The sequence below is a fragment of the Macrotis lagotis genome, chromosome X (assembly GCF_037893015.1).
Source record: "Macrotis lagotis isolate mMagLag1 chromosome X, bilby.v1.9.chrom.fasta, whole genome shotgun sequence".
NCBI classification, from domain to species: domain Eukaryota; kingdom Metazoa; phylum Chordata; class Mammalia; order Peramelemorphia; family Peramelidae; genus Macrotis; species Macrotis lagotis.
In genome coordinates this window covers 54245600-54264848 of record NC_133666.1, presented here as the reverse complement: position 1 = coordinate 54264848, position 19249 = coordinate 54245600, and the positions used below count along the sequence as shown (strand labels likewise).

The 19249-nt window shown below is 44.6% G+C and overlaps 1 protein-coding gene across 6 annotated transcripts in view; it reads right to left on the bottom strand.

The window, feature by feature from the left end:
* The window catches only part of LOC141501848 (zinc finger protein 711-like), an 82042-nt gene that overhangs the window by 36013 nt on the left and 26780 nt on the right, over window positions 1-19249 (bottom strand). Inside the window, exon 1 of one of the 6 annotated variants that reach the window (XM_074206206.1) lies at window positions 2816-2919. The exons of 4 other annotated variants lie outside the window; for them this stretch is intronic. Coding sequence is in view for 1 of the 2 variants with exons in the window: in XM_074206205.1 (XP_074062306.1) it covers window positions 140-181 (42 nt within the window). In the remaining variant the exon portion in view is untranslated. Of the gene's footprint in view, window positions 1-139; window positions 565-2815; window positions 2920-19249 lie in introns of those variants that run through there. One more of the 6 variants, XM_074206205.1, reaches the window with a different exon arrangement.

Genomic DNA, 19249 nt, shown 5'->3' with positions numbered 1-19249 from the left:
TTCTGCAGACACAGCCCCTTAGTAGCCCAACAAAAGCATCGGCCCCCATCACGTCCCATTTCACATGGGTCTGGGAGAGCCTTTCTCAATCACATGAATACATCCATGAAGAGGGAAAGAAAAGGACCCCAAAGACTACCTGTCTCCTTGCCAAAAGCTCGGAATCAATGTGGGGTAGCATCTTTAGGACAGGGCACCTCGCGGCTCGTTAAGCGACGAGGTGTGCGGCTCCCTAAGGGTTCTCTCCCTCGTCCGTGTCAAGGAAGCCCAGCACCCAGTGGATCGCCGAGTCGTCTTTTCCTCTCAATGCTAGAGGACCTCATGGCCGGAGGAAGGGCTCCCCGTGGCCGTGCCCTTGTCTCCGTCTTGCCAAGGGGGAAGATGCCAAGTGGCAGGAGGAGGAGAAAGGCAGAAAGCTAGGCACACAAAGCCCGGGCCGCAGGCGGCGCTCCCGGCCCCACTTATTCCCATCGCAGGTTTCCTCCAGGGCAGAATGCTGGCCACGTGGTCCTTTGTTTACCGACCCCCGGCACAGACCCGCACAAAAGGGGGGGTGGGGGGGCCGCGAGTCCGCGGCTCCGAAAGCTCAACACCCCCCCCCACAGCCCCCGCCCCCTGCGCTCTCCCTCCGCTAAACTCCAAGAGAAAACAAGATGGAGGCGATGGCGGCCACGGCCGCGCAGACCCTCCCCAGGGGCCCCGAGCCCCCCACGGCCGCCATCGGGATGCCGGCAGCGCCCCCGCGCCCTGTGCCCCGCGGCGGCCGGGCTCCTCCAGCGCCTGCGACCGCAAGGGGCGGGGATGGGGGGGAGGAGGCGGTGCCTGCGCCTGGGGCCGGGCCGCCACGCCACGCCTTGCCACGGGGCCACAGTCTCTTCACAGCTTTGTTCTCCGCCATTTTCCCAGCGTCCCCAGTCGCCGGCGACGGCGCCTGAGGCTTCGTGGGGTCCGAGGCTCCGCCGGCGGCTCCGGGCAGCTCGGGCCGCCGCCAACTTCCTGGCGCTCCGCAGACGTCCGGCTTGGGCCGGCCCCCTCGGCGCGGCCTACGTAGGGCCTAGCCGCCGCCTCCGCCTCTCGCATTGTTCCCCTCCCCCTGCCCTCCCTTTCCCCCAGCCCGCGCCCCCCGCCCCCGCCGCGCTCCCTCGGCCAGCCGGCCCCGCTCGGCCGCCTTACCTGGCACGGGTCGTGCAGAGGCCCGGCAGCTCTCGGCGCTCCGAGAGGGGGGGGGCCGGGGCCGGGTCACCGTGAGGCCTTGCATTCGAGTTCCCTAGGTCTCAGGCCCGGACCAATCACAGGCTACCCTGGGCCCGGAGCGCGCGCCGCCGCGGCCTCCTTCCCCGCGCAGTAGACGAGCCCGGGCCGCATGACGTCACTCCCCGCGGCAGGGTAGGGGACCGAGAGAGAAAGCGCGCGCGCGCGAAGCAGCAAAAGAAGCGCCAGGTTTAGGCTACAATGCACCGCTGACTCGCGGTGGCAGGGCTCGCAGCGCCGGGCTGGTCCTTAGTGCGCAAGCGCCGTCACATCTTGGCGCGCCGAAAAAGGATCCCTTTTTTGGAAGGCTTCCCGAGGGGCGGAGGGCGGAGGGAGCAAGGGAGAGCACGAGCCGGTCGCGTACGGAGCGTCGGGGGGGCGGGCCCCGTTGGCCGCCGTACACCACCCGAGTCGCTGCCCTCTAGGAGCTTCCCATCCACTTCCTTCTAGATGCTTACCGGCCGCGCTCCCCTGCAGAAGCTTCCCGGCCCTCAGAGGCACGCGCCGGAGCCCTCGGGGTCTGCGCCTCTCCTCCCAGCCCCAAGCCCATCCTCCGCCTCGCGCTCCCCCTCGCCTCCCCCCAGCGCCTTCCACGCACTCGCCTGGCGCACGCCCTCCGCCACAGCTGCCGCCCGTGCAGGGCCCCCCCCCCCGCTTGCGCGCCACACGCCCCTCCCTCACGCCCACGCCCCCTTATGCTCAGCCTTCTCCCACAACCCCCTCATTGCTCTCGCCTCAAGCCCCGCACCCAGCCCCCAAGTCACGCTTTTTCTTCACGCCCCCCCGCCCCCAACTCACGCTTTTGTTCACGCCCCCGCCCCCCAACTCACGCCCCCCAACTCACGCCCCGCGCCCCCAACTCACGCTTTTGTTCACGCCCCCACCCCCAACTCACGCCCCCCAACTCACGCCCCGCGCCCCCAACTCACGCTTTTGTTCACGCCCCCACCCCCAACTCACGCCCCCCAACTCACGCCCCGCGCCCCCAACTCACGCTTTTGTTCACGCCCCCACCCCCAACTCACGCCCCCCAACTCACGCCCCCCAACTCACGCTTTTGTTCACGCCCCCACCCCCAACTCACGCCCCCCAACTCACGCCCCCCAACTCACGCCCCCCAACTCACGCCCCCCGCCTCCAACTCACGCCCCGCGCCCCCAACTCACGCCCCCCGCCCCCAACTCACGCCCCCCGCCTCCAACTCACGCCCCGCGCCCCCCAACTCACGCTTTTGTTCACGCCCCCACCCCCAACTCACGCCCCCCGCCCCCCACTCACGCTTTTGTTCACGCCCCCCCCCCCCCGCCTCCCAACTCACGCTTTTCCTCGCCCCCCCCCCGCCCCCCAACCCACGGTTTTCCCTGATACTCGCCCGCCTCAAGCCCCCCCCACGGCCCCTGCTCTCACTCCCCGCAGTCTCACACAGCCCCCTGCGCCCCCTCCCACTCGGCGTCTGACGCCCTCCCTGGCGCCCCGTGCCCAGCCCTCCCCACAGGCGCAGCGGCCATCGCCCCCTCCCCTGGGGGGGGCGGCACAGCGGGGGGCCCCGAGGGCGCGAACTTACCTCGGCCAGGAGCGCCCCAGGGCCCGTCCGTGCACCTGCGAGGCTCGCGGAGACTCGACGCGTCGGCCGGCCTTCTCCCCTTTTTCTGGCTTGCGGCCGCGAGATCTCATTGGCGCAGGGAACTCCCAATGAGGGGAGGCCCCCCCCAATGCCAGGTCGCCACTCTGTAACGACTTAGACGCCCTAGCGCCCGAGGCCAGGCGCAGAAAGGAGCCCACGCTGTCCCTCCGCCCCCGCCCCCGCCTCCCCCGCCCAAGGCCACAGGTTGCCCCCCACGGCCGCCATGCGTCCAAATCATTTCCTGACTCCCCAAACTTAACTTTTCTCATGGATCCAAATGGCTTTCATGGCCGACTCCGGATGGCCCATGCCCCCCACCTCCTGGGCAACTTGCCAACATAGGAAGCTCCGAAGCACCGGCCTGGGCAGCCGATGACTGACATCCCTCCCCCACGACAGAAAAAAGGGGGTCATTGCGGGAGTCGGCTCGGAAACAACCCCGACACCCACGCCCCTGCCAGAATACACCGAAACACGGCTTGACAGTAAAAATCCTTCTGACGTGTGCTTCCCACTAGCCCTTTGGGGAAGGGTTTCGTCGGGGAGCAGGGGCTGTTGAGCCCCCACATCCACCGCTCTGCCCCAAAGGACTCGCACAAGCCCCCCCTAACCTTGGGGGCTTCCGTTTGCTCCTCGAGAACACAAGCCGTGCGGGCTGTGCCAGATGCCCGCCAAGCTTGCTCCAACTCTGTCTTGCACATAAACATGACCCCAAAACTCAATGGACCACATCCCTGACACACCTGTGCAGGGGAAAACATAAGCTGAACTCTATTCCAACTCTTCCTCTGCTCCAGCTACAGGAACACAAGCAAATTCTCCAACAACTCTGATGGAAATCTGTTTACAACAGCCTTCATGCCTTGCCAAAACCTTGAAAAACAAGGTATACCAAACAATGCAGGGCCTCGTGTGAGGGGGGGATCTCTTTTTAGATGACTTCACAGCTGTATCATTTGACATTCACACGATCCTCAATGATCCTTCACTCTCACGGCATGATGGACCCATTTGCTTTCTCAAAAAAAAAACAAAACGATAAAACATCCTTGTTTGTAATAGGTTGCCACCTGTTACCCACCTCCAACCTCTCTCCCCCTTGTCATAACAAAATCTTGCAAAACAATAGGGGATTACTGATAACCACACATCACCAGAAGAATATTCATATTAAAAAAATATCACTGCCGTAAGTCTGCAGTGACAAGCACAAGATGGAGACAGGGACACAGTAAATGTGATTTCAATGGCAGGCAATTCCCTACCTTCTTCAATAGAGGAAGTGATCTGCTCACATCACACAACTTGTCTGCATCAGAGGTGCCATCTCATCCAATCTATTGCATACCATAAGCAATACTTATTTTGTTCACTGTTTCCATATGGATTAGTACAATAACTTTGAGTAAAGAAAAAGGGCACTTCAGCACAATACTATTCACAAAAAATTAATGTAAAAAGCCTGTAGGGAATTCCTCATCCATTTGAACCCTGTCCAAAACATTCTCTATGTCACTAACAAACATTTACTAAACATTTTCCCTATTCTATGCCACATTACACATGGGGCATTTTGTCTGTCTTTTTTGTATTTTATTTTTCCAATGACACACAGTTATCAACATTCATCTTTGCAAGCTTTTGATTTCCACTCTTTCCTCCCCCCTCCCCAGACAAGTAATCTGATATACGTTATACATATGTAATCACATTAAACAAATTTCCACATTACATAACATAAGTCAATTTACACATTTCTCTCTTCAGTCGTATTTATTTATTTCCTATTTTTAGGTGGTTTTTTGCTTTTTGTTTTTTAGGCAATGGGCTTAAGTGGCTTGCCCAAAGTCACACAGGTAGGTAATTATTAAGTGTCTCACTCCACATATAAACTCAGGTTCTCCTGACTCCAGGGTCAGTGCTCTATGCAATGCACCACCTAACTGCCCTATACACTTATATTTATTTAAGAATCTTTTATGATCTTAATACATCTACAAGCCTTTTTTTGAAGGTTACTTTATTCAAATCAAAGGCTTTTGAAATCAACACATTTCAGTCAACTGCAAGACTGCAAAAATGTAATCTGCTTTAGAAAACAATTCAGTGCAATGATTTCATCTTCTAGTTTCTTATACTGGAATTAAACATTACACTTGAAGGTTGAGGACCTTCACAATTAAAAAACTCCAAGCCTCAGTTTCCTCATTTGTTAAAAGAACTCTAAAATCCCTTTTGCCTCTAAATCTTACAACTGGTACAGGGCAACACACGCAGCCATACTTTGCTCACTTCGACTTCATCCCTCTACTTGCCTACTCATTGTAACAATGTTAGACAGAGAAATCTAAAATATTTAATCTTTTGGTAAAACGTAACATAGTGCAGTAAATAATGAAAAAGACCTGAATTCACAACCTACTTTAAATGCACACATAGTGACCCCATGTCAGTCATTTAAACTCTGAGTAACTTCTGGTAAATTCTGTATTTTAGCATAATAATATATACTTGGATTAAATTTACAGCATTCTGAAAGTCAAGACTAAACTAACACATTCTACTCACACCAAGTCACATAACTCTCTAAAATTTTGTTTTTAGGTTTGTGCAAGGCAATGGGTTTAAGCAGCTTGGCCAAGACCACACAGCTAGGTCATTATTAAGTGTCTGAGGCCAGATTTGAGCTCAGGTACTCCTGACTCCAGGGCCAGTGCTCTATCCACTGCACCACCTAGCCACCCCTGAATAAATGCTTTTAACTAAAAAAAAAAAAAAAATTCATCTAAAAAAAGTCATGCCCTATCAAACTGTCATCCTAAAGACAGAGTAAAACTTCTTCTTGATCACCTCGTCTGCATTTTATTTCCTCTCTCCTAATAGAAATTTGCTCATCTTCTACATAGTTTTAAATACTTTATAGATCTGTGATTTTGTGGTTGAGATACTCCTAACACACATTCAGATCTTTTCCAATGCCTTAGTGAGCTGCGTTGGCCAAAACATATACTTCTTTACCATCAACCTGATGGTAAATTTTCTGAACAAATATAGTCCTTGGATAATTGATGCACATAACCTTTTAAGATCCAGAAGAGGAAGTGGAGGCATCTTTCACATTCTTCTGATAAATTTTCCCAGTTTGGAGAGGTTAATTTTGACTATTATCACCACATTACCTAAAAAAGATAATCTATTGCCACTTCTGAAGTATACCATTTCCTCTCCAATTTACGTTCATGGTCATACAATTCAAAAACTAGTCACTGAACTCTTACTATTTATCTTTACAACATCTGCTTTCTGTTGTAAATAAACATACCATTCTCTGATTCTTGGCCCCCCCCTTGTCCAGTAGGAATAGGCTTTTGCATGCAAAATATTTGTCTTTATATCTTTTCTATAATACAATTCTATCTAGTATATTGTCTTTCAAAATAGGCTTCATTTTCTTGTTTGAAAAAAATTTTTTTGAGGCAATCAGGGTTAAGTGACTTGCCCAGAATCACACAGCTAGTAAGTGTTCAAGGCTGAATTTGAACTCAAGTCCTCCTGACTCCAGGGTTGGTTCTCTATTCACAGAGCCACCTTAAATGGTTTTAAGGTCTTTATATTACCTACTCCTCCTTTTCCCCATATTCATGTGAACACATTTTCAACTTTTCTTTTGTCGTTTCTACTTCTACTTACCTCAGGTTCTAACATTAATTTTCTATACTATATCCATATTTCCTAGAACTTAGCCCAGGATACATAGTAAATGTTTAATAAATGCTTGTTGGCTGGTTTGAGTTTCATCTGGAATGGGACTGTTATCCTCATTCTCATGAATTTCTCTCTTCAATTTCTAAAAGCACTCTTTGTCCCCTTCCTTCCCATCTCCGTAGATCTCTAATGGGCTTGTTTTCTAGGAAGCAAATCTGTCCTGTCTCCTTCCTTCAGAAGTTCTCTTCTGTCTGATGTTCTCTGCCTGTTCCTCTTCCTCATCCCTAGGGATCTCTATTCATTTCCCTAACCTTCTGCTCTCATCATCTGAAATCTGGGATCTACTCCCAACTATCCATTTCATTGCTAAAGTCCTTCCTATCTTTTTCTTCTCTGACAATACTAGGTAGTGTACTCATTCAGATAAATGTAGCCAGGTCAGATGTTTAATTTATTCTGTATTTCTATGTAATTCTTCAAAAAGGTTTTACTGACAGGATTGAACAATTTTTTTATGGCAAAATTTGGGGCAGTTGCACAAATGTGCCCCCTTCAATATGGGGGTTAAATACAATTCTCCACCACCTCATTCCCCCTGCATAAAACAAATAGGGAAATCCCAGTTGAGGAGAGTCCCTTTATCAGTTGAGGTTGGCACCTTCTCTGCCCAGAATCACACATCCTATACATGTCAAGGGTAGGACTTGAGCCAGATTTTCCAGAGACTAAAGCCAGCTCTTTTAACTACCAAAACACATTGTCTGCCTTCTCCTGGGAAGGTACTGCTGCATCCTTGTCCTCTATACGTAAAACACTACACTTGACCATACATTGCATTCAGATGACTTTTCTAAGCCAGATCTATCTGATACTTTTTGTTGTTTCCTTTCAGGGAATAAGACTTTTTTGGGTTCCTAAATGCAAAAAATATCTGAAAGGTAGCAGTACACAAATTGGAGGCAGGAAGATCTGAGTTCAAATCTTGTATCAAACACTTACTAGTTCTATGGTCCTTAGTAAGTCCCTTAATGTCTCCATGCCTCAGTTTCCTCCTCTTTAAAATGAGGATAAAATAGCACCTTCTTCCTGGAGTTATTGTAAGGATCAAATAAGAACACAGGTAAATTGTTTTGCAAACTCTAAAAGGATCTAAATGCCATCTATTAAGATAGCTTTATTGTCTTTATTGGTTTAATTTCACACTTGGATGGGGAAAAAATACATCTTTATTTTCACTAACCTCTTCTAACTGAAATTTAGTATTTTCTTCTTTATTTAAAAATATTGTGAAAGAAAGGCTTCTCTAGACTGCCAACAAAATTTAAGAACTGCTGACCTAAATACACTTGGTTTCATTCTTGAAGAAATCAAAATAAATCAATCTAACTTCTCTGCTTCTCTGATGCTCAACCTAAACTACTTTCACCGGGAAAAAAATATTGCAAATATATATTCTTTTGTTTGTTCCAATTTGATTGATAATGAGAGTCTGTATCACAGATGTCTTGCTGAACAGTGATTCAAAGCCCTAATGTTTCTTTCCTTGATGAGCCCCCCCCCCCCCACAATTACTGTCCCCTTTCCCTCATAGAAGCTGCTGTGAAACCCTGGGCAAATCCTTTAGGTCCTCAAGTCTTATTTCCCTGATCTAATACCTCATTCTATCAATCTCAAAAAATGTTTTTGAGGATTAAATGTGATACTGTATATATGGAAAGTGATTGAGAAAACTGGTGACTTCAAAGAAATGTGAAACATTTATTGTGCAGCACTAGAGGGGAGATAATTGCTCCTTTTCTAAAAGAAGCACTATAGTTGCTAAAATCTCTTTTTTTCGGGGCGGGGGGGATATGTTGTATCTTGTAAGGAAAAAAAGATGAAAGAAATATACATGGGTGGTACTTGATTGCCTCTGTCAACAGGAAAAAGAAAATTAGTACAATGTCAAAAGTAGTATAAATAGGAACTGCATTTTTAAAGGAGATCTTTCCTGCTAATTAGTAGGTTCTGCATCTGGCTAACAAAATCTTCTCTGGCTGTTTGTCTACTAATGCTAGATTTTTTATAATAACCCCAATAGATGATGGGGTCTAGTACTAGCTCTGTAGCACCTAGCTCTATAACCTTGAAGAAGTCACTTAAATTATTTTCTGGGTGGCAGAGTCCTCACCTATGAAATGAGGACATTAGATTGGAGAAGATAACACGTCCCATTTTACTCTGAACCAGATTAAAATGTAATGGGAAAATATCTAACAAAATAAATAAAAATATGGGGGAGGTGGAGCCAAGATGGCAGAAGGCAGGAATTTCCCAAAGCTCTCTTCCAAAATATTCCAAAGCTTTAATATTATGACTCAAGTCAAATTTTAGAGAGGCAGAACTCACAGAATTGTTTCAGTGAAACAATCCTCCAGGCCAAGGTAACTTGGAAGACCCAAGGGAAGGCTCTATTGCACCAGGGTCAGAAGGGGCAGCACAGCCAGGGTCAACGCCCTGCCAGAGTGAACAAGCTCCAGCCTTCCAGGAACAAACCACGGGGCACCTGGCCCCCTGGGGGCTCCTGGGCTCGTAGCAGCTGAAGCTATTTCCAGACCTCCCATCCCAGGGATCACCAAATACAACTTGGAAGATCAGCAGGAAAACTCTGACAGAGTGAGCATGGAGCCCAGGCCAGCCCTGCAAAACAGAAGCAAGCTTACATAACCAACAGGGAGCTGCCCAACAGCTGCTCACAGAGGGCTGAGTAAGGGGGTTGGGGGAGACTGTCCAGGTTTCTCCTCTATACCTGGGACAGGACTCTTGTGCTTTGTCCAAAACCTGGTTGCAGTCTGGGGGCCTATACCACCATTGAGGTGCAGGGACGCTCCTCACAGCTTCAGGGCAGAGGGTTGTGCCTGTGGTCATCCACAGACCAGAGCACAGGCAAGAGAACAATCAGAGCCTCTCCTAAGACCCTGGAGGAATTAAGGTCCTTGTGGGATGTCCCAATAATACTCAAAAGCTTGGGAAGCACCTCAAAACCAGGGCATAGGCTGGAGAAATGAGTAAACAGAAAAAAAGGAAACTGACCATAGACAAACACTTTGGTCCCATGGAGGATCGAAACAGACACTCAGAAAATGACATATTTCAAGCTACTGTAGCCAAAGCCTGTAAGAAAAATAGGAATTGGGCGCAGGCCATGACAGCTCAAAAAACAGTATGAAAATTAAGTAAGGGAGGTAGAGGAAAAGTTGGGAAGAGAAACGAGAGTGATGTGGGAAAATCATGAAAACCAAGTCAGTAGCTTTGGAAAGGAGATCCAAAAAATGCTGAAGAAAACAACACATTAAAAACCAGTTTAGATTAAATGGAAAAATCAGCCCAAAAGGTGAATGGGGAGAAGAATGCCTTAAAAAAGCAGAATTGGCTAGATGGAAAAGGAGATAAGAAAGATCTCTGAAGAAAACAACTCCTTCAACTATAGAATGGAACTAAAGGAAGCTGATGACTTTGCAAGAAGCAATAAAATAAAACCAAAAGGAATGAAAGACTAGAAGAAAATGTGAAATAGCTCATTGAAAAAGAAACAGACCTGGAAAACAGATTAGGGACAAATAATTTAAAAATTACTTGGCTAGTTGAAAGTCATGACCAGGGAAAGAGCCTTGACCTCATATTTAAAGAATTTCTACAGGAAAATTGCCCTGCTATTCTAGAAGCAGAGGGCAAAATAGAAATTGATAGAATCTACCAATCTCCTCCTGAAAGAGATCCTAAAATAATAACTCCCAGGAATATTATAGCCAAATTCCAAAATTGCCAAGTTAAAGAGAAAATACTGCAAGCAGTCAGAAAGAAACAAGTCAAATATTGTGGTGCTGCAGTCAGGATTACACGGGATTTAGCAGTGACTACCTTAAGGGCTCATAGGGCTTGGAATATGATATTCCAGAAGCAAAAGAGCTTAGATTGCAACTGAGAATCACCTACCCAGCAAAACTGAACATCCTCTTTCAAGGGGAAAAGATGAATATTCAATGAAACAGGGAATTTCAAACTCTCCTGTTGAAATGACCAGAGCTGAACAGAAAGTTTGATCTTCAAGTTACAGGACTCAGGTACATCATAGAGAGGGTAGACAAGAAGGGCAAATTATGATGTTAATTAATGATGTTATAATGCATGTATTCCTGCATGGGAAGATAATACTGTTAACTCATAAGAACCTTCTCATTTATTAGAGACATTTGGAAGAGCATATATAGAGAAGGCACAGGAGGGAGCTGAATATGAAGGTATAATATATTGTAAAGATGGAGTCAATGGGTGAAAAGGGAATGTAGTGGGAGAAAGGGAAAGGAGAGATAGAATGAACTAAGATATTTCATGTAAAAGAGTAAAGGAAAAACCTTTTGCAATGGAGTGGAAAGGGGGATGGTGAGAGGGAATGAGTGAGTCTTCATTCTCATTGGAAATGGCTCAGAGAAGAAACAATATACATACTTAATAGGGTATAGAAATCTATCTTATCTTAGAGAAAATTAAGAGGAAAGGGATGGGATAAGGGAAGGGGAGAGTAGGTGATAGAAAAGAGGGAAGATTGTGGGATAGGGAACTCAGATACAACATACTTTTTTTTGTCTTTTTGCAGGGTGGTGGGGTTGGGTAGCCTGTCTAGGTCCATGAGGCTGGGTAGCTGTTGGGGGTCCAGAGCAGGATTTGGGCTAGGGTCCTCCTGGTTCCAAGGCCGGTACTCTGTCCACTGTGCCACTTGACTGCCCCAAAACACACTTTTAAGAAGGGATGGGAGTGGCAGCTAGGTGGAGCAGTGGATAGAGCACTGGCCCTGGAGTCAGGAGTACCTGAGTTCAAATCCAGCCTCAGACACTTAATAATTACCTAGCTGTGTGGCCTTGGGCAAGCCACTTTAACCCCATTTGCCTTGCAAAAACCTAAAAAAAGTGATGGGAGCTTGGGGGCTGCTAGGGCACACAGTGGATAGAGCACTGACTGGCCCTGGAGTCAGGAGCACCTGAGTTCAAATCCGGCCTCAGACACTTAATAATTACCTAGCTGTGTGGCCTTGGGCAAGCCACTTAACCCCATTTGCCTTGCAACTCCCCCCCCCCCCAAAAAAAAGAAGGGATGAAGTAAAAAGAGAGAGAGAATAGAATAAATGGGAGTGGGGAGGAATGGATGGAGGGAAATACAATTAGCAAGAGCAACTGTGGGAAAAAATATTGAAGCAACTTCTCTGATGGACTTATGATAAAGAATGCAACCCATCCTCCTTTATAAACTTGTTTTGCACCTTCCTATTGCACCAATGCATCGTTCAGGAGTACAATTCTCTTGGGATGTGTCATATCCATTTGTTAATCTGAGGAGCTCCATGTGGACAGGGACTATAGATCCTTTTTAAACTTTGTATCTGCCTCCAGAATCTGGAATTGTCCTCTGCATATAGCAGACAGTTTGTAAAGGTTTGCTGAATGAATGAAAAACCCTAAACAAAGCAACAGATTTTAGGGACATCACTATCTGAAAGCCTAGGATAATAATGGAAGCTTATTTATAATGCTAAGTCATTAAGGAAAGAATAAATTCTGTTTAGATAAGTTTAAGAAGGCATGCTAATGGCAAGGTTGTAAAAGGATCCATGTTTTTTTCCTGGAAAATAATCTGGTTTCACGTGAGAAAAGTAACAAAACTATTCATATCTTCTGATTTAAGGATCCAAATATTAGGTACATATCTAAGGAGGGGCGTGTGTGTGTGTGTGTGTGTATACTAAGATAAACACTGCATATAAGCACATACAGATTTAGGTGTTTATATAGGATTATAATTTATATATATAATATGTATATATACAAATATATATTTAATATGTGTATTATGCATATTATATATCTATATATACTTTATATATATATAATCATAGAAACATTTTTTCTGGTAGAACCAAATTGCGGAATTATTGAACAAATTGTGCCATGGAAATATAATGGAATATGATTCAGCTATGAAATAAAATTGTTACAAGGAATTCAGAAAAACAAGAAAAAAAATTAGATTAAGTGATACAGAAGTATTCAGAATAAGGAAAACAACACAGAGAAAGATTACAATAACATAAAAATACAATTCAGCATAGATCCCATCACATTTTAAAACTAAGTCAACATGTATCCTACAGGGATCTTTTCTGTATAGTTTAGTGGCTATCATTTTTAGAGTGTGACACTATTGGAATAATGGATAGCCAAGTTGTAGATTCTGTGGAAGGAATTTTCTCAACAGGAAAGTCTCTGTACTAAGGTAATCACAGATCTAGATTCCCCACCCACCCGAATCTCACCATGATATGAAAAACGACTTGGAAAAAGGAAACAGTTTAGTTAGAATGTCATCCCAACAATCCAGATATGAAGTGAAAGAGGCCTCAACCAGAATCAGGACAAGGGGGATGAAGATATAAATCAATAGGATTTAGTATCAGGAATATATGGAGGATATGGGAAGAAGAATCAAAGAAGTGGCTGAGTTTTACAGCTTGGCTGAATGATAGGAAGACATAAAGAAAACAATTAAGACAAGAATAAGGTTTTGTTTTAGAGAAGCAGAGAAATTGAGCAGTTTCAGATAAGTAGAGATTGACAAAAGGCAGATGAAGATATGAGACTGGATCACAGGCAAGAGGTCAGAAAGATTTGAGTTCAAATACTGCTTGTCATTTTCTGACTATGTGACCCTGGGTAAACCCTTTAACCTCTTGGTACTAAGAAAACTCTCTAAAACTCTAAGACTGTCCAGTTGCAGAGAAACTATCAACCTGTTGTTTTTCCCTATACCATTGAACTCACAGGTCCATTCTCTAATCCTTTACTCAGAGGTTGAAGCAGTCAGAGCAGATGAGAAAGGATCATAGAATGAAGGTTCAGGAGATCATCGAGGCTAATGGTGGTGACAAACTCATACAGAAAGGGGACCACTAATTCATACATAAGGATCCCTATGGGCTGCAGATTGTCTTCATTTTAAAAAGTAATGTTATCTTTTTTAAATTATCTTTTTATTTATATTGTTCTATATTCCTCAATGACCTTTGAATCTGATTTATGCCTGATTTGGAGGATGGCAGCTGGTATGTGGCCTTCTTCTGTATTCTGTGCTGCCTCCCACCTACTAGACTGGTTTTTCCTAAGATGCTGCTTTCATCATGCTACTCTCATGCTAAGAAACTTTTAGTGACTCTCCATTTCTTAGAATACATCTAAACTCCTTAGCCTGGCAATCAAGTCTCTTCAATTTGCTCTACTTTAACCAGGCTGTTCTAGTCACTGTCTCTCAAATAGGCCTTTTAATTTCCATCATCCTGCTTTGCTTAAGTTGATGCCTCTCCTCTGCGATGCTCTCATTTCTTTTTCTCTACTGAACAAAATTCTACATATGCTTCTCGACCCAACACAGATCTGACTGCCTCTCCTACCATCTCATAGGATGACTACTCCTGCTTCTGAACTAGATGGGCACTTAAACATTATATGACCTTGTATTGTTCTGGATGTTTAACAGTTTTATGTCCTGACTCTCCAACTAGTCCACGGCTCCTATAGAGTACAGATCATTGGCAGTTCTGCTTTTTTATTCCTAGACAACTAAAGTAACCAGAATTTGCAGGCAGTAATACTTCCTTTATCTAAAGACCTTCCTAAAAAGGACTAAACAAAAAAGGCCTCCAAGCCAAAACAGATGTCACTAAAATCCTAAAATAATGGGGGCAGGGACGGCTAGGTGGTACAGGGGTCAGGAGGACCTGAGTTCAAATCCAGCCTCAGACACTTAATAATTACCTAGCTGTGTGGCCTTAGGCAAATCACTTAAGCCCACTGCCTTGAAAAATCTAAAAAAAAAATAAAATAAAAAAATGGGAGCAGCAAGAGTTCTCTCACTGAGGGGACTTCAGAGTAAGTGGGGGGTAGTGGAAACAGCACTGGCAGTCCATGAAAATACACAAAGCCACTTAGATCAAGCTGTGGCAGCATTCTGAGATGACCATCCTGAGTCATTATTTAAGTGCAGCCCGAGGTCCAGACATCACTGTCCTCCTTAAAACTTTAAAGAATGCAGGTTTGTGTTATCAGCTTCAGCCCTGTAACTTGTTCACCTAGTTCTTGGTCTTGGCTAGGTCCTGATCTGGTTTTGGTATTCCTCCCCAGCCTGAGCAAGTCATTCTCAGCAGAAATCCCCTTCCGGCTTCACTCACAACTCTAATTAGGAGAGACTGAAATCAGCAGCAGTAAACCTGTCCCATCACTGCCAGCAGCTGGACCAAGGGAGGAAGGTTCTTGTGGACTTCATTCCGAACTGACCTAGGCTTATTTTAGATTCAATTACAAAGAACTTTAGTTTCCCAGGCCTCAGAAAGTTAATAGAAGAATGGGCTAGGGGAAGACTAGGGACAGACATAGTGAAAGGCACTAGAAGTGACATCTGACAGCTAGATCAGAAGAGACAGAAAAACTTCATTAAGCACCTTCTGCTGATAAATGGTCAAAGGATATGAATAGGTATTCCTCAAGGAAAGAAATCCAAGTTATCTAGAACTATAGAAAAAACACTCCAAAACACTAATCATCAAACATGCAAATTAAAGCAATTCCAAGGGTCCAACTTACTACCCTTCAGGTTGGTAAGGTTGACAGAAAAGGAAAATGATAAATGTTGGAGGAGCTGCAAGAAAACAAGTGCACAGGGGTATCTAGGTGGCGCAGTGGATAAAGCACCAGCCTTGGAGTAAGGAGTACCTGGGTTCAAATCTGATCTCAGACATTTAATAATTACCTAGCTGTGTGGCCTTGGGCAAGCCACTTAACCCCATTTGCCTTGGAAAAAAAAAGAAAAGAAAACAAGTGCACTAATGGACTTTTGATGTAGATGTTCATTGGTCCTGACTTTCCAGAAAATAATTGGGAAGCCCCCAAAGTTATTAAGTTGTGCATACTCTTTGTCCTAGGCATACCACTACCATGCCCATACCTCAGATTAAAGGAAGAGAAAAAGACTCATGCATACAAATATATTTATAGCAACTCTTTTTATAATGGCAAAGAATTGGAAACTAAGGGGGGGGGCCTTCAGCTGAGCAAAGGCTGAAAAATGAGCAAAACAAAAATTTGGAAAAACTTAACAATTCTGACCAATGTAATGATCCACTTTAATTGAGAGGACTGATGACGAAAGCGTTAAGACTCAAGACTGAGATAAGATACACATTTGTGAATATGGCCACTAAAGTGGAAATTATTTTGGCTTAAGTATGCATATTTGTTTTTCTTTTTGTTTTTCATTGGGGTGGGGGAAGTGAGGTAAGAGAGAAAATAAATCTTTGTTCATTGAAAAAAATGAATTTAAAAAGTTCTCTAATGCGAAACAAGTATTAAAACAGACCTAACAAATCTTAATAGCCCTTGAAGTTATTATTGTATCATAATACTGTGAAACAATAGAAATTCAGGCTTATGGTCCTCATTCATGAAGACAAGTTTAAATTCTATTCCATATATTTTGTGTAAGAAGGCAGGGAACCATGTAAAAACTTTTAAACAAAAAACACTTGAACAGTTCATTTTTTTGAGCTTTAACATTTAAAGGGGGTAAGCTTCTGTTTGGACAATTCACTCACAGACAAATGTGGAATGTGGAGAAAGGGTCAAAGACTCTTTTTGGTGGGATAGTCATCTAATGGACAGAAGGAAGAGCAGACGGCAAAGAAGACAGAGTGAGACGATCAGGAAAGGAAAAGACCTGAGAGACTTAAATGTTGTAGAGGCCAAGAAAGAAAAGTTTCAAAAAGGCTGGATGATCACCAGTGTAAAAAAGTGAATAGGTACAGGTGAAAGAGGTATTTGGCAAAGACGAGCCCATGGGTGACTCCTGGGGAGTATCAGTAGAATAGTATAGAATGAAAGCCAAATTTTAAGGGATTAGTTCTGAATAGACAGCAAGGAAATGGAGGCACTGTACTTGATCTTTTCCAGAAATTTGGTATCAAAACAAAAAGAAAACAAGGTAGCTTCGAGGTAGAGTCAAGAGTCATCATTGTTTTTATTTAAGTGCTTGAGCAGCAGAGTTATCTATTTACCCAGAGATGGCAGGAAAAGTCAGTTGAGAGGTCAGAGGTTAAAGACATCTGTAAACTAATGAGGCAAAGACTCGGTGGTGGGAGAAGATGGACCAGAAAACATCTGACCTGAAGTTGGGAGGAATGGTTGGGAGTATAGGGACACGGGGGATCCTTTGAAGAAAGGGACTGCTGAGGGAGTTCACAAATGATGACTTTTTTAGGTTTTGGCGAGGCAAATGGGGTTAAGTGGCTTGCCCAAGGCCACACAGCTAGGTAATTATTAAGTGTTTGAGACCGGATTTGAACCCAGGTACTCCTGACTCCAGGGCCGGTGCTTTATCCACTGTGCCACCTAGCTGCCCCACAAATGATGACTTTCAATCTCAGTCAAGCAGAAAGTATATTCTGTTAAGGTGAAGGTTAAAGTAACATTGGGAGTTTAATGACCGTAAAGATTGAGAACAGTCACAGTGGAGAAATAAACTAGGAAATCAAGAAGTGAGAAATAAAAGGACTAAAGTAGCAGCAGAGGCCCATGTGAAGTGGCACGATCTGAGTTGTTAATGGGCTACCTCTGCACACTTCATCTTTATCTAGCTATACATGCTCTTTGGCCCAAATAGAAGGAAGCAGGGGTGATGTTGGATGGGGTAGTGGCATCACAAGTTTGGGGTGGGAGGGGGGTAGGATGATAGCCATAGCCATGAAGTGGCTCGTCATGGAATCTAACATGAATGGGGAATTCTGGGACCAGGAGAGAGCTAATGAATTGAGTGGCTAGGGCAGAACCTGCGAGGTCAAGATACAGATTCAGTGACTGGACAGAAATGGGAAATGCAGTAACTGTGAAAGGAACTGATATCACAGAGGAAGAATTCCACATTGAGAACATGGAGGTGGAGTGGTTCTGTGTGGCATCAAGGTTCTGGAGCAAGAGACCAGAATAGGAGAAGGAAAGTGAAATTCAAAAAGTCCAGGAACTAGCAGACTTAACTCTGGGCCTTGAATTTGTTGCAAATTCACCCAATTGTACTTGATGACCAGAAACTCAATCCAAATGTAACATCAGAGGATTCAAAAGGACGGAATGTTATTCTTGCAAGATTGCTTTTGCTCTCCCCTCGCCTGGCCTCCAGGACATATCAGCAAAAAAGTTTTCATTTCATGGAACACATGGTTCTCTAGTTGTTAAATAGAAAAACTTTCTAATTTTAAAGAAGCCCCAAATCTGACATATTTGTTAAGTCAAGGCCTTTGGGATCTGATATTGTAACTTGCTGCAGCTGCTCCTAAAATTCCACAAGGATGAAACATTTTTGTTCTCAAAAGCTCAAAGAACATTTTTTCCCAATCTTACAACACCACTAGCAGGTAAATAAGGACAGACCTTGAAAATATTTTCCAGTTAGAGAAATTGAGGCACACCTAAATTAAGACTGACTGCATCTGCTCAGGAGAGGAGTCCTATCTTAAAGCCAAAAAAGAACTCTTTGTTGTATTTGTCTATCTATGATAAAATGTCAAAAATGAGGCCAAGGTCTGGGTCCCATTCAGAGTAAAAAATCACTTCTTTAGACCATGATTTCTTTATCAGTAAAATGAAGATAATACTTCTATCTATATCATGGGCTAATTTTAATGCAATAATAAGCTAAGAGTATATACTCTGAAAAAAGAATTTAAAGCCACTCAATGCAAAAAAAAAGGAAGGAAAAACAAGGGAGGCCTTGGGATATATTGGGCTGTGGCCTGGGTAGGAGACCTGGAGAACTAGGTTCAATTTCTAGCTATGGATGGCACATCACTTCTGAGGTTCAGTTTTCCTCATCAATAAAATATTATTTTAGATTTTAAAATTTTGGATTGTAAAATGAAATTTTAGGTTGGAATTGATGATCTCTAAAATTCCCTATGGCTTTGCCATCCCTCTTTTGTTCCCTTGGATATGCTTCCTTCCATTACTTAATTACTTTTTTGGCACCTTTACTAAATTTATCCTGGAGGCCAGTAGGGAAATCATGCAAATGATGGAAATGAAGAGCTCAGAGGATCACAGATTTAGAGACTGGAAGGGACCACTGAGGTTATCTAGTATAATCCCCTCATTTTACATCGGAAGACACTGAATTTCAGAGAGATGACACAAGAAATAAGTGACAGAACAGAGCTTGAACCCAGGTAATCAGGCTCCACATTAAGTATTCTTCTTACCGAACCATGCTGCTATTGAAAATACTGTTTCCAGTGGGGCCGCTAGGTGGCGCAGTGGATAGGGGACTGGCTCTGGAGTCAGGGGTACTGAGTTCAAATGTGACCTCAGACACTTAATAATTCCCTAGCTGCATGGCCTTGGACAAGCCACTTAACCCCATTGCCTTGCAAAAAACAAACAAACCTAAAAAAGAAAAAAAGGAAAAAATACTGTTTCCTTTTTTTTTTAACTCAAAATATGAAGGAAGGCACACAGTTGCCTGGCACTTTTCTTCTGATGACTGGTTGTTATGGTTTGAACTTCATTCTTGAAGAAATTGACATCAGAGACGTGAAGCCATGAC